This window comes from Seriola dumerili, unplaced genomic scaffold (genome assembly GCF_002260705.1).
Source record: "Seriola dumerili isolate Sdu_G_001 unplaced genomic scaffold, Sdu_1.0 BDQW01000091.1, whole genome shotgun sequence".
Taxonomy (NCBI): Eukaryota; Metazoa; Chordata; class Actinopteri; order Carangiformes; family Carangidae; genus Seriola; species Seriola dumerili.
The window spans coordinates 2,300,049-2,323,857 of NW_019174346.1; the positions used below are offsets into that span (position 1 = coordinate 2,300,049).

The window sequence follows — 23,809 nt, forward strand, 5'->3', positions numbered from 1 at the left end:
CAATGCTTGTAATGTGCATTCAACATAAGTATGTCCATAGCTGTGAGGACGTATTTTATGCTACATTCTAGGTTCATGCTTTCTGAAGAGCTTCACGCTCAGACATATAATGCCAAAAGTTTATATCTGAAAAACATTGTGCCAAATTTAAAAAGTCAATGAGGAGAAGAATGATGAGGCTTAGAGAGAGTCTGCAGGATCTTCATGTGCAGGCCGAGGCCTCGTCTTTGTTTTCACTCGTTAACACGTTTCATTTGGTGCAATGTTTTTTTTTACTTGAGAAAAAAGAAAAAAAAACTTAGTTCTGTGGTATCTTTGTGTGCAGGGAGCGCCTTATTCCTATTTCCAGTGAAGTTTACTCTTAGTCATCCGCATTTATACTATAGTCATTCAGTCATTTTAGCACAGCAACTTTTCTCTATGATATGAGGTAGAATGTAGAAATCTCATGTACAAAAAGCAATTAAAAACAGCAAACTAGCAATGTAATATGATTCATGAGACATATCGATGCAGTGTTATTAAGTGTATGTAATAACAATGAGTAGGACGCAGGTGACAGATGAGACAGTAATGACTCTATGACACTGTCTCAGTAATTTCAGAAGTGTAAAGCCAGTGAAGTCATCTCAATACGTCTGCAGTCATATATCACAGTTTCAAGGGACAAGTGTAAGACGACGCTCATGTTGCTGATGACCAAGATTTGTAAACAGCAAAGCCTTTCCTCAGCTGGTGCTGCCTTTGCTATCATGTGTTCATAAGTTTGATCTATTTGTAGATAAGTGATGGTTCCCGTGTGATTTTCAGTAAAAAAAAAACAAACAAAACAAACAAAAAAACAAACATTAACCCTGGAGCCTGAGAACAAACTGCGATGTTTGTCACACACCGGCTCCACGTGTAGTAAATGGTGGTGATGACACGTCTGGTACATTAACTGTGGGACTCACATGTGTTGAAGTCATTTCTATTATGTTAAAAGACTTAGAACAATTCACACCTTAACATGAGCTCACATGATGAACACTGACATTCAGGACTTTTATTCTTCTTAAATGGGCAGAATATGTATTAATTTATAAATCATTTTGCTGTACATGAGTGTATTAGCAAGATATGAAACTACATTTTCACTGGAAGCACATATGGGTGCTGATATTAACTGAATAAAATATCATTATAAAGAACAAATCTCATGAAAAGACTAAAACCAACATGTTAGTGCATCTGTTCCTGACTCCCCCACCCAGTCTGTGGCACATACTCTGTTCTACTGAAGAAGTAAATCTTTAAAAACACTTCACACATCACAAACATATTGTTCAATATGCTTAATAACCTCCTGAAATCACTTGGCGTTTTTAACAAACATAGTGCACTTCTTGGGGACTATTTTCAGCAGTGGAATAATGTGCATTTGTCACACCAGTTTTTATGGCAGCAGGACAGTGTATCAGAAAACCACAGTGCATGTGCTTTTGCTACACAGGGACGATCAATTTAATGTTGGCTTTGGTCTTTTTCATCAGATCTGTTGACAAGGAGAAAAATATGGAATATCTCCAGACTCATCCTTTAAATAAAAATTTGATTCCCAATATAAAACTTACTGTGATGCAAAAAAAAAAGATGCATACAAGACTTTCAAAATGATCTAAATTCATCTAATTGACAAGGTACATTTTGAAATGCTGCACACTCCAGGAAGCTTCTTTTCTTTTACTAAAATAAAATGTCATGAGGCGTCTGTATCAGGATTTCAAACCATGTCAGTATGTGACAGAACCTCCATGATTTCTACAGAAATTAGATCCCACTCAATTAGGAACCTCTGTAATAGAGCTATACACACACACACACACACACACACACACACACACCACACACACCTCATCTGTCATTCACAGTCCATTTCATATCAAGTACAAATGGAGGGTAAGGGGAAGAAACTCAACCTGGTTCTATGATTTGAATTTCAACCATTCACTTGACTGAAGCAACTTTAATAGTCTGTCAGAGTTCATGAAGACAAAGTCGACAGTACATGTTGTGCCAAATGACGTTCCCATGAATGACACTGAGACCTCAAAACTCTGCTAACGATGTGAGTGTGTTGAGTCTGGACAATCACTATAAAAGCACAGGATCACGAGGAAAAGGAGGAGAAGCGCAGCTCGGTTGAATGTCATTATGTAGTTGCTCTAAACAAAGCATTTTAGAAAATTGTATTTAAGTATATCTATTTGTATCTGTCTTTTATACATTTATCATTAATGTACGCTACAGTAAATTTGGTGGATTACTTTATATTTATTAGGTTACACGATGATGTACAGCGATTCACATGCAGTATTCTAATAAAACAGTAATGCCAAAATGATCATCTACAAGTTTCTTATTTCCTGCCCGTCTGTGAGGACGTGGCGCTCGGAGAGAAATGTAACTCTGAGGATGATGAGGCGAGGACTCTGAGTGGTGCAGGAGACATGCAGCACATTGAAAGCTGTGGAAAATCAGCTGCATTTAGAAGTGGTTTCAGAGACACACTATTCACACAACCTCTTAAAAGGCACAGAAATAACTGAGCTCTATGAAAATGCTCCACTGATGTGAGAAGAGCTGGAGTGGAGAGGCGGCAGAGAGAGAGGATGATAGCCCTTCATTAACGTCTGTACCTCCAGAGTACTGACACTGAAACATTACAGGGCGCTGGGTGTCTGTTCCACTGACAGCTCTCAGCTGACAGGGTTCATCACCACAGCAAGAGATCACTGATGAAAATGTGACTGTGGCTCTTATACATGTTAAATTTTGTGATTCTGCTCAGCGAGATGTTGGGACATGTGGAAACAGGAAGCAGCAGAAAATGCTGAGTATTTCTGCAGGGACTCTTCTGCAGGGTGTGTGAGGTTTGCCAGGTTATCACTTGTCTAAATAATGATTCAGACAGAAAACAGAGTGACGACGAGGCTTCAAGCTGGCGTTTTCCCTCTGTTTGAAAAGGACATATCATTCCCTGCTGTCGCCATGGAAACTAAATTGTATTAGAGATTCCTGTTGACTCACTCTGAGGCTCTCACTCAAAACAGAAAAATCCAGCTCAAGTTGCTGTGCATGCCTGGCAGCGCTGCTCCTCTGCACATTCATATCATCCAGTTTCATGTATGTAGTCATGACAACCCCAACCCTGATGCCTCTATACACGACACCTCCTTATGCCAGGATACAGACACGCACGCACGCAAGTCGCTCGCTCACTCACAACACATGCATCTGTTTCTGGTTCTGTCTCATCCCACGGTTCACACTGTTTCACACTCTTCATCCCGGGCTCTTCCTCTCCCAGCACCCTCCACCCCCATCACCGTCTCAGCACCTTTCCCCCCTCTCTCCTACGTCTGTGCTCTCAGAGAGACGTTGCCATGGAAACTGGCTACAACTGATGGCAGTGAAACGTCACGATTGACATACACAATTGGCAAGCACACGCACATGCAGAGGTGCACACACACACACACACAAACACACACACACACAGAAGGACACACATTCTGCTCATTCATTATTATGCAAGGCACTCCGCATGTTATCATGGCTGTACAGACATACATACAGTATATAGGAAAACCATGAGGACTAATGTTACGGTTGTGCAGTCGATAAGTAAACATGTAATCCAAGTTTGATGTGAAGTTGTGTTGGGGGATTATCACAACAACAACAAGGAGGCAGGAGATACTGAGACGTGATGACACAACAAGCAAAGCTGAACTCTTTCAATTAAACAAACAGGTTTAATTGAAAAGGAAGAAGGAGAAAAGATGAAATAAATAGTTCCTTCTTGGCCTGTTTCATCTGCACACTCACATTCCTGCTGAACACTGAATGAAAGGCATATTATCATTTTATACATTTACTCTCTTTTCACCTGAACATCTCCACATTATTCACAAACCAGCAGGACTCACTAAATTCATTTTGTTTGATCTTTTTCTTTTTAGATCATTTACATTTTGTCTTTACAAAACTGAGACGTTGTGATTAATTAGTTTCTTTTTCATCCTACAAGTGAAAGAGGAGCAGATGTGCTGTTAGTGTCCAGGAAGGTGTCAAACCTGTTCACGCTTTGTGTTTCTATTTGGACGGCGGCTCGTCGGTCCAGACAGAGACGTGAGCGTGACTCACTCTGACTGTCAGCTGCTGTCTCATCTATAAACACACGCATCGCTTTCATTCGGAACTAAACCTAAAGTTCAGTTGCAGTTCTGAACATCACAACATGTCATTCATCAATTATGTGCAAATTATTCTATAAAACAAATTTGAAAATTTGATCTTCAAAATGTGTTTATTGCTTCAATGAACAACAGACAGTTATTTAACTGTGAGACAACAGACGAGTGTGATACGGGACACGAAGGTTGTTGATGGTTGAATTGCTGAGGCAGTTTTAAGGCTGTTTTATAAAAGGAGCATTATTCAGTTGTAATGGTCTTTCTCACAACTAATTTTAAGATTAAATTTTAAGATCAAATCACAGTGTATTTTTTATGAATGAGGCCCTGAGGCTTTTATATCTGAGGTTTCTGCTGCTCTCCTTAATGATCATGACAGTGTCTAATTTTACTCAGACTGCAGTAAAAAAGACACATTCAACTGATTTCAAGAATATTTAAGTAGTTTGGGCAGAAGCCTAATGACGATGTGGAGTCTGCAGCATGGAGATTATAAAAACTTCTACAGGAGCCTTTAGCAGCTTAATGAAGAACGCTCAAACAAAATGGGAAAGAGGGTAATTTAATGATCACACAGGAGAAATGGGAGGAGATATTCAAACAGTGGAAAACAACAAGCTTTCAGTATTGATGAGACTTTAACTGGAAGAGTGTTATTTGTTTTTCTGTGCCCCTCCCAACAAGACGTCTTGTTCAAATCAGACTGACTGCTGCAGAGCTTGAGGGAGCAGAGATGCAAATCACTCTCACAGATTTTGAAGTTGTTCCTCTGCGGCTCCATTCTGGACTAAAAACACTTTTGTTCACACAGAATTAATTTGAGTTTTGAGCCGATGTATTTGATTAAACTGGAGAAACTTGAACAGAGGAAGACGTTGATGTGAATATTGTTGGTGGCTTAAAAGAAATCCCTGATTAAGAAATGGCCTCAAAGTAACTTGATGCATGGATTAATTAATGTAACGGACAGAATCGGTTTTAACTTGAGAACCCAGAGAGCTTCAGCTCAGCTGTCTACAACCGGACAAAGTGGACGACAATCTTCAGACCAGACTGTGTATTCCAGTTCTCCATTGTTTATGTATGTGGGTCTTCATAGTGTTCATTCGGTTCACTCTCTTTAAAATTCTGCTGCATAAATTTGTCTTAGTGTTTTTTTTTACTTTCCTCTTTGATTTTGTTGTGAAACATTGAATAATTCGACCTCTTTGAACAGATATTTAAATGAAGTTTAGCAAGTAAACTTTTTATAATCTAAAATCTAAATTTGAGAAGTAACTGTATAGAGCTGTCAGGTTCATATGGAGAAGTTGAAGTATAAAATAGCATGAAATGGAAATACTCATGTAAAGGAAAAGCGCCTAAAAACTATAAAGTACAATACTTGAGTAAATGATGGGACTTTATAGATGAAACGTTAGATTGTGATGAGATTAGTCTTTAATAACTGACTAATAGAAGGACAGCAGATTTCACTATGCACAGAATGAACAGGGGAAAAATAAAACATAGCTCTGCACATAAACATACAACCATATAAAAAGAAGCATATGTATTAATTCAGCATGAGTCCAGCCATGGCATTATAAAAAGCACATTCCTAATTAGCACTTAGCGCATGAAAAACAACACAAAATAGCCTGAGCGCTGTGTAGGCGAGGCCGGAGGCCAACTGTACTGTAAATGCATCTGCAGACGGCTCAGTCCTCTTCACTGCATGTGAGAGGAATATAATTTGTACTGTAAATGCAGGGTGACTTATAATTGAAGAGGACAAATATGATGAGCAATAGCTTTAGACAAAACGTCATTGGCTGCTAATAGAACAAACATACTCCTGCATTGAAATGGCGTATGAACCAGGTGTCTGGCTGTAATGACGGTCCATCATAGAACATTTACTTCTTTGTAAGCACCTATTCAAAAAAAGTGTCCTCAAGATGATGCACCAGTCCATTAACAATAAAACCACCTGTCACCTCTCCTCCGCAGTGACTCAACCTGCTCAGAATGCAGCTTCAAAAAAGGAAACACTGCTTTAAAGCTGATTGAGGCCATTTTCCAGGAGCCTTTGACGGCATTTCATTGTACTAATACACTCAATGTACTTTTTGTTCCTTCAGAGCAATTTAGAACAGAACATATTCAAAGCCGAAGTCTGACAGATGTTAAAAAAGCCCAGAGGCTTGGTGAACATCTGCTATTAACGCCTGTATGCTGGAGAGAGGATCCATTTAAACAGGTTGGAAAAGGTTATTAAAAAAGTAACCCAGCTATTAGCTGGTATCTCTACAGGCTAATAGCTGCTCTGCTCTTTCAGCTGTCTGTCACACAGATTCAAGCCTTCACATAATGGAAAAACTTTTCTACATATATAATTCAAAGCAATGACATTTCCCACAATGCTCAGGGAGGTTCAGATATTTGTCTGTCCAGGATGAAGATACATGATAAAGTGCTGTTTTTTTTTATCTGTTTATTTCAAATGTGTTTAACAGGCAACAATACACTTCACCAAAACAAAGACACTGTAAAAAATAACACGGTAAAATGAGGTGACCCAGTGTTTTTGGATTAAAAAAAGGCACTGATCGATGTTTCCCACTGGGTTCTATTTTTCGGTTGTTTTCTCATTAAAAATAAAAAGGGTCATCTTGTTTTTTTAATGAGGAAAGGCTCAGAGCTTTTGCCTTATATGCTGAGACACTTGTGCACAGAACAAGAGATGTGCACTGCAGCCTGACTCTATCTATAGCAGCTCATCGCGATCTGTGGCTGTGAGGTTTCAAAGAGTTAGAAGTGGCGATCCATCATTCTGTAACCGGACTCACGAATGAAGGCTGATTAACGTCGTGAGCTCCCAGCAGATTCCCAGTAGCAGCACCAGTTACGATTTGTGATCCATGTAAATGAAAATGGACTCACATCTCAAGTTATTGCTGGGTTTGTGTAGATTTGCAGAGTCACGAGGATTTGGTCCGGTTCCGCCCGTCTGCTTTCGTTCTCAGTAGATATAAGGGAAGATCCTGTAGGGGACGCGCCGACAGTACGTGTCCCACGCCAGTCCGTATTTGGCCCTGCACTGTCTCTCATCACGGGCCTCTCGGTGAATCAGCAACACGGTGAAATATATGACGTAGAAGTACGGCAGCAGATGTGAGAATCCTGAAGAAAAGAGAAACACACATAAAACATTATATCAAAGAAAACTACAAAATATTTATGATTCACTGATGAATTTCAAATGAGCATCAAAACTGAGGGAAACTAACACCTTTCACTAATGAGATGAGTGTTTATGATGTGAATTACATCGAGAGTAAAATCCGCCTCTGCACTTTTTATTCCTCCGCGTCTGGCGACAGTCAGAGCCGCCATATTGTTTTCTGGTTGTCTGTCTGTCCGTCCCGTTCTCGTGGAAACAACGCCTTGATGGAATTTCTTCAAATTTGGCACAAACATTCATCTGGACTCAAGGATGAACTGATTAGATTTTGGTGGTCAAAGGTCAGAGGTCACGTTTTAATTTCAATCATAATGTTCATTGTGTTGATTCATCTCGGTGGTCATTTTTTGCGGCTCTCGTCTTTCCGTCAGTGTTTCTTTCTGCAGACCACTGTGTGAACACTGTTCCTTTCTCACTGCAGCTTTCATCTGTCTGGAATATGCCAGTTTTTTTTTTATATTCCGAGTGCATAATTTAGCAGTTGATGACTTCTGCAGCAGCAATTAAGGCAGAAACAGCTGTACATCTCAATTACAAAGGCAGCTACAAAAGTGAGTCACATAAAGTTGAATACCAATGAGCACTATGTGTCAGCTGTAACAAAAGTCTGACAGCCACCATTTTTAGGAAGGATTCATGGGAACATGAGGCAGTTTACAGGGGAACAAAGACAGATTGTTGCGGCCTTCATTTATTCTGCATCAGTATTAAACACAGTATAATTACGTTGTGAGGACAGGAAGGAAATCTGGAAAAAAAATCACAATGGCTGGAGCTGGTTTGATACAACCACTATGTCTAGAATAAAACAGGTGCTTGATGCTGAAAACCTGAAGCCTTTAAACTGACTATTTAAATGAATGAACACAACTGAATCTCAACAAAACCGCAGGCACAAGTCAGAGTGCAGTGATATATGTTTCAGCTCCACAGTTTGTTTTTCAGATCATGTCATTAAAAACACCCACAAATCTGTCTATTCTAATGATAAATGTGACTGGATATGATTACTTCACCCACACTTTCTACTAACACCTCTCCGGGCTTGTGTTATGTCAGTGCGGCCTGTAGGCAAAAACGAGCCTCACAGTGGCTTTTAAGCTGATGCCTTACCACAGGGCAGGGACCACGCCAGCGCCATCAGCAGGTCACCGAGGTAATTGGGATGACGAACGAGACCCCACCAACCGGACACCAGCAGCCGCTTCCCTGTTGCTGTGGCGATGGTCTCCAGCCCTGAGAACAAGTCAAAAATATAATTTGCAAGTCACCTCAGAGATCACCTCCACATCTCCCTCGCCACTCTGAGACAAAGAGGAAATTAATTTAATCTCTTCTTTATATGTACAGCGTGAGTTGGGACACGTTATTAGAAATCAGATGTAGAAAGAAGCGAATATACGTTCATAGAAAATTAGAAGAAAAACTGACTTGCAACGCTCGGATGTGAAGGGTCTCGTCTGAACTGGTTCTTCTGCGAGTTGGACTTTCTGAAAATATAATATCCAATACCTGATGGCAAAGAGAAAAACATGAACATCACCATAGTTAAACATGAAACACAACACTTTACAGCTGTGTGAAGAAGAGCTGTCACATGATTACCATTCAGTGCTATTATAGCTGCGGCTCCGAGTGAACTGAGGGCCTGCGGGTGCACGACCAGGAAGGCTGCCTGCAGGCCGTATGTGAAGGGGACCCAGGCCAAGTCTCCAAAGACCAGCATGAAGCCAAAACCATCATGCACAATGTCCATGGTTGTCAGAACAGCCTCCTGTTATGACACAGTGGAGCATGAAATTAACTCAAATAATAATAGTTAAAAGTACAAAGACAGAAGGTTAAAATCTCTGGCGCTGTATTCGGTGTCCTCACCTCGTTCCACAGAGCGTCTGCCACGTACAGCAGCTGGAAACTGTTGACCAGTATCATGGCGAGGGAGGGGGAACCTCGAAGCTCCACCTCTTTCATCAGCATGCCGAGGTTTATGACCACCTGAGAGGAAGTGATCATCACTAGTCAAGTTAGTTTTGTTTCACCTGCACATCCCAACTACCGTCAGACGAACTCATCCAGTGATGAAGTGAGTCAGAACTACACACAGTTGATTAAGCATCTAATCACTGCAGCTCTAGTGGTCACCTGTGTTTTTTTTTCTTTGCAAAGTGACACATGATCAAAACCCCACTGCTGAAGCTGCAGTATTTTCCTGAGAGCAGGACCCTCAGTGGCCGCGCTCATCCCACAGACAGGCGCCATCAAATAAAACATTTTCTATTTATAGAAAAAGTCAAGCAATGCTCCTGTGACTTGAGAACACATTGCTGGTGTAGAGGTCCATATGTTGGGATCATGAAAACTCTGTCTGTTGTATGTCACTGCATTGTGAAATATTGTTTTTCATTGTGTTTGAATGAAGACTACAAGTTGTCTTGTGTGTGCTGGGCGACAGGATGCTTCTGGAAAAGTCATACCACCAGAATAGATGATAAATCTAAATGATAAATCGCACTAGACTATAAACGTTTCAAGAACTTTCAATAACAGGCCTGTGAGTCAAACTGTGCTCTTCTACATGACGTTGATTTGATTTAAGATCCAAGAAATCCTGTTTGGAGTCATTGATCATAATTTTCATGCAAACCATTAAATAAAATTTGGGGCTCCAAAAAACATTTAAAATGTTGATTATTTGGAAGATTAGCAGCAACTGTAAGATGCTGAATGTTAAAAGTAAATTGTTTTAACATGCAACAGGAAATGAAAATCTCCCACACACTGTCTGTGGCCAGTTGGTGGAAGCTTTTTCTGTCCTCTCCTACGCTCATGGCTTTAAAGCTTTCAGATGTGCAAAGGTTTTACTGTTTACACTGTAAATACAGAGAAACAAAAAACACTTGCAATAAAGGACTCATTACATTTCCCAGCATGACTCAGTCCTTTCACTGTCTATCTTGTCTTTTGTGACTAGTGAAGTTAAGGAGAGACTTTTGTTTTAATTCTTACTTGTGACTCTCACCGGAGAAATCTATTTTCTGTCTCACTTGGTCTGATGACTCAGACACAGATGACGATGTTCACCCCGGTCCTCCAACAAATCTCTCACTGTGTCAGGTCATCAGGGAGAAAAGTTTCTGATTCTGTGTCAAATTGTAGTGGACGGTCAGGGTGAGCAACATCGCCACCTGTTGGTCTTCCTCTCTCATACCAGTGTTAATTAATGTTTGCAAGTTTCTATCTTAATTATTCAGACCTAAAAATAAAGGGAAAGGTTACAAAAGTATTTTGTTTTAAACAGTTCACTCTAAATGTTGCAACAGATTTAGATATACAGTATATGAGTATATATATATATATATGTTTTACTGCACTGTGAGAAAATGAAAGCTGTGGCCACATGTTCTGTGTAAAATGTAAACGTGTTGGAAGAAGTTCATTAAACTGCTCTTGGTGTTTCGACGATGAAAGTTCAGTGTCTGGATTTTCAATTGATCAGTTCAATCCTGCACGTCAACTCACCCAGCCAATCAGACCCGGTCTGAGCTCACAGAAATATTTGAGGTCAAAGTTTCCGATCCGAGGATTTAACTCCCGTCCGATGAAGAAGTCATAGAGGGGATTTCCTGAACAAAACAGAGGGATGAATTTTTAAAAAAGCAACCCTCTTACTTTGTCTAGAGGCACATAATGTGAATAAAAAGTGAAGGAATTAATATCAACTCTTATCAGGTGTCATGTCACTGACTTTGTCCCCTAAACTAACAATCCATTAATCATCAATTAGCTAAAACCTATTCAGTCAAACTGTTGAGCCCAGAGGTGCTTCGAGCTAAATGCTAACAGCCTCGCAATAACGATGCTAACATGCTAACATGATGTTTGGCCAGTGAAATGTTTACCATGTTCACCACCATTTGTTTAGCGTGTTATCATGTTAACATTTGCTAAGTATCACTAAACTGTCAACCATCATTGGCTTTGAAGGAACTTGGTTATAAAACAAAAGAAGTCACTAGCGTGGCTAAAAATGCTAAACACCTTGTTACCATCCATCTGCGTAGCCACTGGATTCATTTATTTTGCTTTCTCTGTCCTATAGTCTGTGTAAATCATGCACGCGCCTATTTTACATGTCAAATTATTTTATTTCATGGTAACTGACTTGAAAAAAAAAGTTTCTTTTATGCCTTCTTGCCGGCGACAGCCAGAGCAGCAGCCATACTGTTTTCAGGTTGTCCGTCCGTCTGTCCCATTCTTGTGGACAGGATATCTCATATACGCCCTGACACAACTTTGTCAAATTTGGCACAAACATTCACTTTGACTCAAGGATGAACTGATTAGATTTTGGTGGTCAAAGTTCAAGGGAATCCCTTCACATTTCCACTGGTATTCAAGGATGAACACAAAACACTTTTTAGCCATTACTCAAGACTTAACACGACAATTGTGACAAAATATCACACAAATGTTTCATATTTTATATGACTAAACAGGGATGTAACCTGAAACTTGTCTGAGCGGCGGAGGCGGACAACCATGAGGAGATGAGAGACAGACAAGCGCGAGGCACCAACATCTAGTTTTCTATTTTTTTTAAGTTTGACATCATGGCACTGCAAAAAAAAAACGCTCAGCTCACTTGAAAGAGAGTGTTCACTTTATGCCTGATGCCCGCAGGCTGCTGTGGAGCTTGGCTGGTAGATAGTCCCCCATAGGAATACCAAAATCCTCCACAAACAGTAAAGCAGCCCTACAGATGCACGCTACATGACCAGTAGCTTTATTTAAACAGTAGTTTAGGGTGGATTCTTCCTTTAATGATGAAGCTCAACTCTCACCTGTGTTGCCTCCCAAAGCGAGAGCATGGGAAGGTGCCCAAAAAGAGCGGATGTAGAGGTAGACGGAGAGCAGGAATGACACTGCTATTGCACACACTGCCAGAGGCAACAGCAGCTCAAACAGATACCCAAGAGGAGCCCCGAGCCCCAGCAACAACATCAGCAGCACACCACTGATGCACAGGCCATGAAAACCTGAGAGAGAGAAACAAACAAAACTAAACGCTGTAGCCTGGGGCAGAGAGATATGTAGACTGACAGAGGCTGGTATTAAAAACAACAGGTAAAAGTTGGAAAGTGGGATTTCAGATTGTGTAACTAAAGTAAACTTTAGCTCAAGGTCAGAGTGGGCAGAGAGAGACAAGGTTAAACTAAAAAATAATAATAAGAATCTCCCTCAAAATAAAATGTAACAGTGAAGCTTTAAAAATGCAAACACAGCATTTACATTCAAAATGTGTGTAATACACAAACATTACAGCTATTATAATATTACTTTACAGCACTACTTTACTATATAAACCATGTCACACTTAAGTTATGACTAACTTTAAAACTGTTCCTTTAACACATCTAGATTAAATCCAATATATATATATATTAAAAAAAAGAAGAAGAAAAAGAAACACAAACGTGATGTGTTGTAACTCATGTTTTTACTAATCAATACCATTAAACCCAATCATACCATTTATGGGATACTTGAGGCGTGTTCCATCCCTCAGCACTAATCCTTCAGACACCTGCAGACAAATGTACTCATCTTAAATCTCAACACACTGATTGCACCCTGCATATATATTAACAACTGGAAGAGGCAGAAGGTCAGTCAGAGCTGATTTAATTTTTCCCATTGGGGATTAATAAAGTCTTATCTAATATTTGGGTCAAAGATCAACAAAAACAAAACTGTACAACTCATGTGCAGCTTTGTGCTTATATGTATATTGCATGTCATTGTGCTAAGGTGTGGTGATGTATATTACATTTTTAGCATGTCAAAAGCAAATACAATGATGTGTTTGAAGCAGCAGTCAAAGGCAAATTCACAGCGCCATTATCTTGTAGTTGAAGTCGTGGTCACAATGCTCAGCGGTTTAATAACTAATTTTGTTACTTTTTTAACTACAATTTACTTGAAATAATCAATTGTAAGAACAATTACATGATATCATATGATCATATAATATAATTCAATAATATCTAGCCCTGAACCAGACTGATGAACGTACCTTCCCTACTGGCGTCAAATAGAGGAGGGCGTGCAGACCGATCCATCCCAGCAGAAGCACGGGGGCCAGAGGCTCCCACAGCTGATCAGCGGAGGGGAGGGGAGGAGGCCACTGGAGAACAGAGGCCTCAGGGGATCGACTCACACAGATCAGGAACAGCACCGTCAACGGAAGAAAGATGGGAATACATACGGCACCTGGGACACCAATACAGATTGAAGTGAGACGACAGAGCAGCAGCTAGAGGCACAGAAGATGTAACCTGAGTGAAACAGCATCACATGGAATAATGGAGCAAATCTGGCCAGTGAGACGATTATATCAGATTAATATCACAAATGTATGTTAACTGTGAGTAATTAAAGAATCTCAAACAACTGCAGTTAGAATCTGTCCTCATGGCTGCAACAAAACTCCTGCTTCAGTTCAGTATCGTCAGATCAGTCAGAGCTAAACGTGATTTTACTGTGATGATGATTCAAGGAACACAACAGGAAACAAAACACAACCAATATAAACACACACACACTCTCTCTCTCACACACACACACAGAAGCTCATTTCATTTCATGTCTGCAACGACAAATTTGACTCTGGTGATGAAGGTGTGATGAAGAGTCCTGTTCTTTCTGTGAGAGATTCATCATCCTTTCATTTTTACAGTAGCAACAGTTTTATGATCTACCAAGCATTAGATAGATAGATAGACAGATAGACAGATAGATAGATAGATAGATAGATAGATAGATAGATAGACAGATAGATAGATAGATAGATAGATAGATAGATAGATAGATAGATAGATAGATGGCTTTGATATACTATGCATGTTATGTTATTTCTTACTTGTTGTATTGGAGCAAAACAAGATCTAAATAGGAAATTACAGTAGATATATGAGGCAGTTTCTTAAACTAACTAATAAAGCCATACATTGTTTTTCATGTTTTTTGACATATTTGTTATTCCACTGTTAAATGCACATTTATCAACAACAATATCTGTAATTTATTTAATTTTGACTTTAAAATCTGCTCTGAATTTTTATAGTGTATTACATGTAAATTTGTCTGGAAACTTTAGCGCCACTTTTTTTTTTTTTTTTTTTTTTTTTTTTTTTACAGTGCACCACCTTTTATTTCTTCCTTCCTTTCTTCCTAAAATCAGTTTTACTCACTAAGAAACACATGAAACTCTTTAAGACGTTTCACCTTCACTGCAGTTTGTACCTGTGGGACAACACAGGGTAAAGCAGGACTGTAATAGTCCTGCACGCACCATTTGTAAATATGAGTATGAAGAGGTGACACATGGTACACAGTGCGGTGGTGATGGTAATGAAAAGGCAAAAATCATAAATGTAAAATGAATAAAATGAAAGTGAAGCTTCGAGGCGGCACCTGGGAAAGACGCTGCGCTGTGACTCACCCAGGGTTCCTCCAAACTCCCTCTCTGTGTCGTGTGAGGATCTGTGTTTGGCTGCTTGACTGTTCGGCCTCATTATTGCTCTCCTGTGAAAAGACAGGCTGATGTAGTTCAGTCAGAATAAAGACATCTGAGGAACAAATAAATACAGGGATTACATGGTGATAAAAAAGACAGAAGTCACACACTCTTCTGATAATGTCGGGTTGTTATTTCAAAAAATGAATGAATCATATCTGACAATTACTATTATTATAATAATCCTCAATTTATTCTGCAGTAAAACGTAATAATTAACTTCTGACTCTTATATATTAACACCCAGTGTTCTTCTTTAAACAGGCTGTAAATGGTTCCAGCGTGACCTCTGACCTCAGCACAGTGTGAGCCTCTTTACAAATGAACATAAATCCTTGATAACAGCAGTGGTGCAAAGTAACTCAGTACGGCCCTGAAGTATTTGTGCTTTATTTACTTATTTCAAATTCATGCTATTATTTACCTTATACGCCACTCCACAATTAACACATCTCACAGCTACAGTTAGCAGTGACTGTGATTTGACATATTTTACAAAATATACGATCAGCCGAGATAATATGATGCATTATTACAGATTATAGGCCACGCATTCCTACACAGGTATTTCTAAAACTGTACAACTAATAAAGAAGGATGGTGAGTTCAAAGGAGCTTCACTCAGCCGGCTCTATTAAAATGCTTCTTAAACACCAGTGATAATTACCAACCCACTAATGTAACACATTTAAAACTTTGAAAGGCCTTCTACTTTTGATAATAGCTACATTTGCTTACAATACTTGTATACTTTTACTTTAACTTTAGTAGAATATAGAAAGGAGGGCTTTTACTTGTGGAGTAATTGTACATGATGGTAATTCTACTTTTACTAAGTCAAGATTTGAGTACATTTACCCCTTACAGTCTTCTGTCTGTATATCTACTATACTATACTCTACTGTACTGTACTAATACTACACTGTACTACACCATACTGTATTATACTATACCGTACTAATAATATACTCTACTACACTGTACTACACCATACTGTATTATACTATACCGTACTAATAATATACTCTACTATACTGTACTATACTATACTATACCACACTGTACTATACTATACCGTACTTATACTATACTATACTGTACTATACTACACTGTACTATACTATACTATACTATACTATACCATACTAATAATATACTATACTATACTGTACTATACTATACCACACTGTACTATACTATACTGTACTACACTGTACTAATACTATACTATACTGTACTATACTACACTGTACTATAATATACCGTACTGTACTGTACTATGCTATACTAATAATATACTATACTATACTATACCACACTGTACTGTACTATACCGTACTAATACTATACTATACCGTACTGTACTGTACTATACTGTACTATACTACACTATACTCTACTAATACTACACTATACTGTACTATACTGTACTAATACTATACTATACTTTACTAATACTATACCATACTATTCTGTGCTGTACTGTACTATACTATACTGTTTACTATAATGTAGAGGCTTCAGACAGTGGGAATGCTACAGAGCAGCTCAGAGACTGAATGTGAAAGGAAGAACATCTCTGCCTTCAAATACTTTAAGGAAACTCTAAAAACATCATCCGACACAATAAATAAATAAATTAAAATGTTATTTTCACACAATGTGAAATAATTTACATTTACATTACAAATTTTGTTGATTTGTAGAGGCTACTGGTATTGTATCATTGCGGCTGCTGTGTTAAATCACCAAGACAAAGTTCAGGTCGCTGTTAGTTCCTGTGTCCACGCTGTGACTCTTGTTATGAAACACCTTTACCTGACGATGCTGAGATGATGTGAGCGCGGGAGACGCGGAGGCTTCGCGGTAAAACAGCGTCTGTAAAGAGTGAAAGATTGCTTGTCTTGTAGTACAGTTGGTACAGTGTCTTACCGGTGTGTGACACGGAGCTGCAGACGGGACTGTGCATCAGTGCTACTCCTGAACATCCATCCAGCAGCATGCAGAAGGACACGCCCCCGGCTCACGTCTTCCAGCACGGAATCGTCTCTCGGCCAATCAGATCCCTCCGCGGTCATCAGAAGAGGGTGGAGAGAAGAGGGTCTAGCCAATCAGATGAGCTCGTCAGGTGGCGACAGCCAGCTGTATGCTGCACTGGAGAATGACTGACAGTTGTTGTGAAACACCTGAATGACATTGTTGTAAACTGTTTGTACTGTTGGAGATTAAAGACTCAAACCTGTTTTCAGCACTGAGTCTGCAGCTGAAGACAATATTCTTACTGTGTTTTTATTATGAGACTCTGCTCGTTTGAGTAAAAGAAGAAAAACACATTTTCAATCTCACATTCATTCACTTTTATTGTGGACAAACACATTTAAACCATTTTAAACACGTTAATCTGTGTGACACATGCACAGAAAACACAGAGTGGGCCTGAAGGCTCAAACGTCTGCTGTAGTTACTTTAGTGTTAGACATGAAGGATGTAATCAGATGACATCCACACTGCTAATTATTCAGCAAAAGATGCCTGAGAGAATTTAATACATGAGATTTCCAACAGACACAACTTTTCTTCTTTAATCATTCATACTCTGTATTCACATTAAACCTGCTTCCTTCAAGGGGAACATGTGTTTACAAGTTCAGCTTGAATCATGGATACTTCATAAGGGTTTCCTCATATTTTATGATTTATAAATGACAGCTAGAAGATTAAACTAGAAGATTAAACCTTACTAGATGTTTGTTATGCTCTTTGTAGGGCCTGGAATGAAATATAGATTATATAGATATTAAGATCAAATGTTTTTGAGCATGTGAACATCCCCTTTACAGTAGAATTTAGACCCTGCAAACCGATTCTCAAATGATCAATAACATTGACATCATCACTAACTGTGTAACAGAGAGTGAAGTGGATGTACGGTTCCAGTGTGTGATGTAATTCTGTGGCGAGTGTGGACTATGTGGCCCGTGCTGCACTTTGAGCTTTAACCTCGTTCGCAGATGACTTCGATCACACTCTGCTCCATGGGCGCGGGATCCAGGCAGCGGTGGGCGGAGCTCCCCACTATCTCGTCCAGCAGGAAGTGTACAAGGTTCTCATCGGAGACGAAGCGCCACAGGTACATCTGCAGGTAGTGGCAGTCGACCTGGATCTGCTGCAGCCCGTAGCGGCCAAAGGTGCGCAAGCGGACGCACTCCAGGAAGGTCTTTAAACTGATCTTGATGATTCCCGTCATCACAGAGACCTGGGGGAGCGGAGCGGCGTGAGAGGGATGGATCTCACTGAAGATCATGATCAAGAACAAAGACCTGATGCTGCACTCACCTTGTTGAACTCCACTGAGCTGAAGATGTCTATCCTCTCAGAAAACAGCTTGTGTATGTTGCTCAGTAGGTTGGTGTCCATGGGAGCGCTGCAGGCAGACAAAGGACAAATCACTCGTGTAAACCGACAACGACCTGATTCTTATGATTAGAGACGGCTCAATAACAATTTGCTCCCCTGCAATGAAAGTGAAGGATGTAATACAGATTAGCTGCATGTGTGTGTTGACTTTATCCTGGCATTTTCAGACTGACTCATGACACAAAACGAAGATTGTAAATGTCAGTATAATGATCAGTACATAATGCGCCACATTGGCACAAGAAGAGCAACAACATGTTTAATCATCTTGATGCTGAGAGCGGTAATTAAAACTGCCCCACTGTAACTCTGTATTATTTCATCCGTTATCTGTGACACCCTTCATGCAGCCGTCACTAAACACTGTTTGTTGGTGGCTGTCTGCAACACTGAAATTCAACCTTAAAAAAAAAAAAAAAAAAAAGACTGGTTTCAGCCACAAAAAAAGACATTTACACACCAAAGACTGTGGACTTAAAACAAACTATGTGCATACTATGATTAAACCATAAACTGAAGAAAGAGCTCCAGTGATCTGCCTCAGGCTCACTTATCTAACATCTTAAGTTATGCACCTCATACATTAGAGAAACTCACTAACCTGAGTCAAAGTTAAGCCACATGCAAAGGCAACACACACCAGCAACAACATTTAATACATGCAGGACTTCATCGTCCTGAGAGTCTGAATGTTGTAAATAAACCAAACGAAACAAAACTCTTCTCTGTCTCCTCCCTGCACCGGGTCTGTCTGCAGCGCATCTACCTGGGAGTGTAGCTGGCAGCGTAGCGCGCTTGTTGCCTGGAGCTGCTGTAGACAGAGAAAGTCCTTTTGCTGGAGTCGCTGCTGTGCGCTTTCCTCACACCTTCTTCATACAGAAGTCCCACCTACAGTGAAGCACACGAGGTGATAAGACAGACTGCTCATGCACGGTGATGAGAGCTGGTGATGAGAGCACCGTGATTGGACTGGAAGACCTATGTGATTATCTAAAGTTTTACCTGCACGTCAATGGAGGTGGTGTCCTCTACGACCCTCTTCATCACAGCTCGGACGTTTCGTGGCTCGATGGTGTTGACCCAGTCTCGCGTTTCGACACTCTTCCTTAGCATCTGGGAGATTATCAGGCCCTGAACCTGCAAAAAAAAAACCCCACTGAGTTTACAGATCCGTGAGAAAAGTACAAGTATTTTCCTGTCGTGACGTTACTGTTTTCCCTCAGTGACTCAGTGAATGTTGTTGGTGAAAATCTACCTTGACATAATGGTTCAGTAGTTTCTGCGCTGCCTCCCTGGCTTCTGCACATAAACTTGTGACGGGTGTTACAGGACTGTGGTGCTGAGAAGGTACAAAAACAAGAAGAGCTGTAGTTAGACGACAGGGAAATCAGGCACTAAAGGAGTGAACTATATTCATTTTAAGGGGTTTTTAAAAAATACATTCAAAAACAATATTCTGCATTGATAGTGTGACAAACCATATTCACCTGCACAAGGAACTGTTCATCTGTGAGCGTGAGTATGTAGGAGATAGTCGAGGTTTCATAGTCCAAGCAGAGGCGAGACAGCAGCAACAGAAGGGCCGGGGGGGTCGACCCTCCTTTGTCTCCAGCGCTCTCACAGAACTGGCGAGAAGACTGACACACAAACTTTATGAAGCTCACCACCAGACTCTCCCGTACTCCCTGACTGCAGAACTCACCCTGCCAGGAGAAGACAGACAGAAAGGACGGTCACTGTCACTGCGCAGAAACAAAACAGGAAGTCACAAATTAAACCATTACTTCACCCCACTAAAATAATCTGTGTTCAGTTGTGCTTTTACCTACTGGTCGAGTTCTCGCTCTTATGGAGCAGAAAATTATTTTTTGATGCAATCTGTTAAATTACTGTCAAATAAAGTGAGAAACTGTTCACCTTGAAGTACGGCTTGTTGGAGAACGTGATGTCCTTAGCTGTGAAGAGATGCACTGATGCCAGCACTGACTTAATCTGATTGAGGATGGAGGCCGACAGGGAGGAGAGCAGCTCTGGCAGGCTGGTCGGAGCATCTCTACCAGAGGCCGCCCCCCCCAGATGAGCTCCGCCTCCAGCCACTGAAGCACCAGCCACAGAGAGCCGAGGCGTGGCCAAGGCCTGCCTCACGTCTGTCAAACTGTCCATGTAGAAGCTCTGCAGAGCAGACAGGTACTGCTTGACTCGCTCTGTCGCTGCCCGTACCACAATCTCAGTGCCTTTGTTTGGCACGGCAGAGCCTGGCAGCAGTTTGGCCACAGCCTGAAGTCTGCGGTGGAAGCGGTCGAGTGCACGGACCAGGAGGGAGTTATCTCCGACCCCTTTCTCCTCTTGTATTCTCCGCTCCACAAGCGAGAAATACCGAGCTGCCAGGTCGTCCACAAAGACGTGCAGCTTGCCATTTGCCATCTGCGGGATGTTTTTGGTCGCTAGCTCTCCTGTCTGAGCATGGTTGATAAAAAGTTCCTGATAGGATGTAATTACCAAACATAAGCTGCTGACAAATTCATTGCAGCCTCTGTCAATGAATTCCAGGATGTCAGTATTTGAGGTGGGGGAAGGTAGAGTGCTCGTTTTAGGGGAGTTATCGGTCGGAGATCCAGCACCTGCGGTCGACAACAGCCTGCGTGCAGAAGCATCTTTCACAGCTGAGGCAGACGGGTACGGTCTTATCTCTGCTTCCAGACCCTGGAGGTCCGACTCAAGTCGAGATCGCGCATGGCTCAGGAATTTATCACAGAGCTCCTCCGCTGGCTCATCCAGCTGCAGCAGCAGCTCCACACACTCTGATAAATCTTTGGCGCTTGACCCTCCATCCCTGTGAGCACAACAAAACAGGTGGAAAGAGTTGTTCCAAGGAAAATTTAGAAATTATACAGGAAAAGATGTTTTTTAAAAAAATTCAAAAAGTCAAAATGCAAAAAGGATTTTGCACAAGCAAGTAGAACATCTATTAATGTCTGTGCCTTAGTGGCATCAGTATATAGACAATATGGAAAATTATAAAGAAAAAAGGAGCAAAAAAGATGGTTTTGTGCCCAAATTCCAGTCAAAGCATTATTTAAACATTATTATTTATGATTAAATCAGTACACACTTATGGCAACAACAAAAGAAGAACAAAATAAATATTTCTCATTGTATTGATCTTTATTTCTGTGGTTTAGAAAATGTGCATGCACACTTGTCAGTCACATTTCTTTCTGGCAGTGAACATGACTCTTTAGCGTCATGCTCCCTCACAGGCATCTCTCACTTGAATACAGATTCAGAAATTCCCACCTGAACTTCTGCCGAAGCTCCTGCGCCAGCTCGTCCATGATGGCGTGACAGTCGTCCTGAATTCCCTTGAAGGAGGGCAGGTGGCTGTACTGCTGCAGCACACAGCGGGCGCGGCGGTGGGAGCTCACAGCCTGAGCGTAGGCCTGCAGCTCCAGACACTTATTCAACCGAGCAGGCAGTTCAAACAGAAACTGCAGCTTCCTTAAGAGAGTGTGAACCCCTGCAGTGAAACATAACATCACAAAAAAATGTTAAAATAACCATTGTGAAGCCCCGCCCACCACCACCACCACCACCAGGTGTGACCCAACAGAAGAAGCTCCGGTTCATGTCTCACCTGAGAGTTTTGTGATCTGTGCGTGCTGGTCTTGAAGAGTACCACTGATAGAAGCACTGAACTCTGTGATTGCCGCCATGTTAGCAGACAGACAGTCCATTTCATCCTCCATCTTTTTGAAGTCATTCTTCATCTTTCTGATGGTGTCTGGAAAAGCACAGAAGGGTGGCTTAAGTATGTGGGTTTGCACATTTCAACGACAGTGCGTGAGACGTCACCTCACCTGTAGCAGATATGAACTTGTTGTAGTTTTCATACACCAGCGTCTGCATGTCACTGTCCAAAGAGCGGATCTGCTTGACCATGCAGGTCTCCTGGTCCATCAGCTCCGTAAGAGAGCACTCTCTTCTCAGCTGCGAGTGGACACAAGACACACAGTCAGACTTAAAAGGAGGAGAGGTCAAATATAATACAAGGTAAATAGAGCTTTAACCACAACAATGTCAAATCATGATACACTGTACATTCAACCTCCACCATTACCCTGCAAAAACAGGTAACGTTTGCACTTTTACTTCCTTGAAATGTAAAATCAGCTGAGTGAGCACTGGTTTAATGAAAACTGAATTTTATTCCCACTGAGTTTTGTGTTTCCTCTGAAATCACAACTGTCTACATTGATTTACTGATCTTAATTTATACTCAAATTTCTCTCATTTAACAGCACAGCTATTAATAGGGTTGTAGTCTTCGCAGGCCCATGTCACACTGATACTGACTCAGCTGTAACAACACACAGTGCAGCAGGTCAGGATGTGAGTAATGAGACACAGTACACAGGTGACATGACAGCAGGGTCCCTCACCTTGTTGAGGTAGAGCTCGGGGTCAAAATGAGGCCCGTTGATGTCGCAGGGATCCAGGGACTCCATCTCCTCCGCGGCCTTTCCTTCCTTGTTCATCCCGTAGTAGAGCTTCAGCATGCCGTGCACCCTCCGCCTCCTGCTGGGGTCACAGTCCTCCGACACCGCCACCGTGCCGTCCGCCTCACCGTCCATACCGAACTCCGGCCAGCTGAGAAATGCAGGGATAAAACGACGATAAACAAAGACGACAGGCGTCCAGCTGGCAGGAGACAGCTCTCCACCGCCGCCCGCACTCGGTAACCTCTTGCTCAGAAGTGACTGATGTCCGTGTAGCTAAACTGTCTGCCGATATTAACGCAGATTTACAGATTCATTAGATAGTTAGAAAATGTCATATTTCCCCCAATACACAAGCAACTGGCTCGAAAACGTAACTGTTTCCGGGTGTGTAGCCTATCCGGTGTCACGTCGCCAAAGACTACGGGCAGTCAAGAGAATACCCGGCCGCTAATGTGAGGAATGTTGTAGTTTTGGTCCGGAAGTTCACTACTGCGCATGTCATAGAATTTACTATAACAGTAAACTGAACCAAAGATAAAATGAATTTACTAAATAAATATTTGTTTTTTTTTTTGCAGATACTAAGAGCTGATCATTTTTCAAATAAAATAATTCAAACAAAATGAAAACAAATTAAAATTATAAAATAAAATGAAAATCATATACATGATGTGTTCTGTATGTGAATTAGTATGACTGTGTTGTTGTTGTGGCCACAAGGAGAAAAACTGCAGGCTGACGTGCAGAAGGGGAATCACTGGGAAAGAAAAAGACAGAAACAAAGCTAAAGAGCAACAGGCCTCATCTTCAGAGAGAACAAATTTAATTTTATTGGTCAAAGATTCAAAATCTG

The 23,809-nt window shown here is 40.9% G+C and overlaps 2 protein-coding genes across 3 annotated transcripts; both read right to left on the reverse strand.

Moving 5' to 3' along the window:
• Nucleotides 1-5,669: 5,669 nt before the first annotated feature.
• Nucleotides 5,670-17,159, reverse strand: tm7sf2 (transmembrane 7 superfamily member 2). Of its 2 annotated transcripts, none has more exons than XM_022746074.1 (11): nucleotides 16,973-17,159; nucleotides 14,966-15,048; nucleotides 13,538-13,734; nucleotides 12,994-13,048; nucleotides 12,306-12,500; nucleotides 10,984-11,087; nucleotides 9,340-9,459; nucleotides 9,070-9,238; nucleotides 8,896-8,976; nucleotides 8,578-8,700; nucleotides 5,670-7,403 (listed from the first exon to the last, which is right to left on the reverse strand). In XM_022746074.1, exons 1-11 carry the CDS (start codon nucleotides 17,116-17,118, stop codon nucleotides 7,243-7,245), a joined length of 1,434 nt encoding a protein of 477 aa, XP_022601795.1. In that variant the 5' UTR covers nucleotides 17,119-17,159; the 3' UTR covers nucleotides 5,670-7,242. The 2 variants fall into 2 exon arrangements, with proteins under 2 accessions (XP_022601795.1, XP_022601796.1); XM_022746075.1 differs by having other exon boundaries at nucleotides 16,859-17,025.
• Nucleotides 17,160-17,387: 228 nt separating this feature from the next.
• Nucleotides 17,388-23,343, reverse strand: vps51 (VPS51, GARP complex subunit). Its single transcript, XM_022746119.1, has 11 exons — nucleotides 22,897-23,343; nucleotides 22,315-22,444; nucleotides 22,092-22,238; nucleotides 21,755-21,974; nucleotides 20,375-21,290; nucleotides 19,945-20,160; nucleotides 19,713-19,796; nucleotides 19,460-19,594; nucleotides 19,224-19,345; nucleotides 18,377-18,464; nucleotides 17,388-18,296 (listed from the first exon to the last, which is right to left on the reverse strand). The coding sequence occupies exons 1-11, from the start codon at nucleotides 23,086-23,088 to the stop codon at nucleotides 18,036-18,038; spliced, it is 2,511 nt and encodes an 836-aa protein (XP_022601840.1). The 5' UTR covers nucleotides 23,089-23,343; the 3' UTR covers nucleotides 17,388-18,035.
• Between the last annotated feature and the right edge of the window lie 466 nt (nucleotides 23,344-23,809).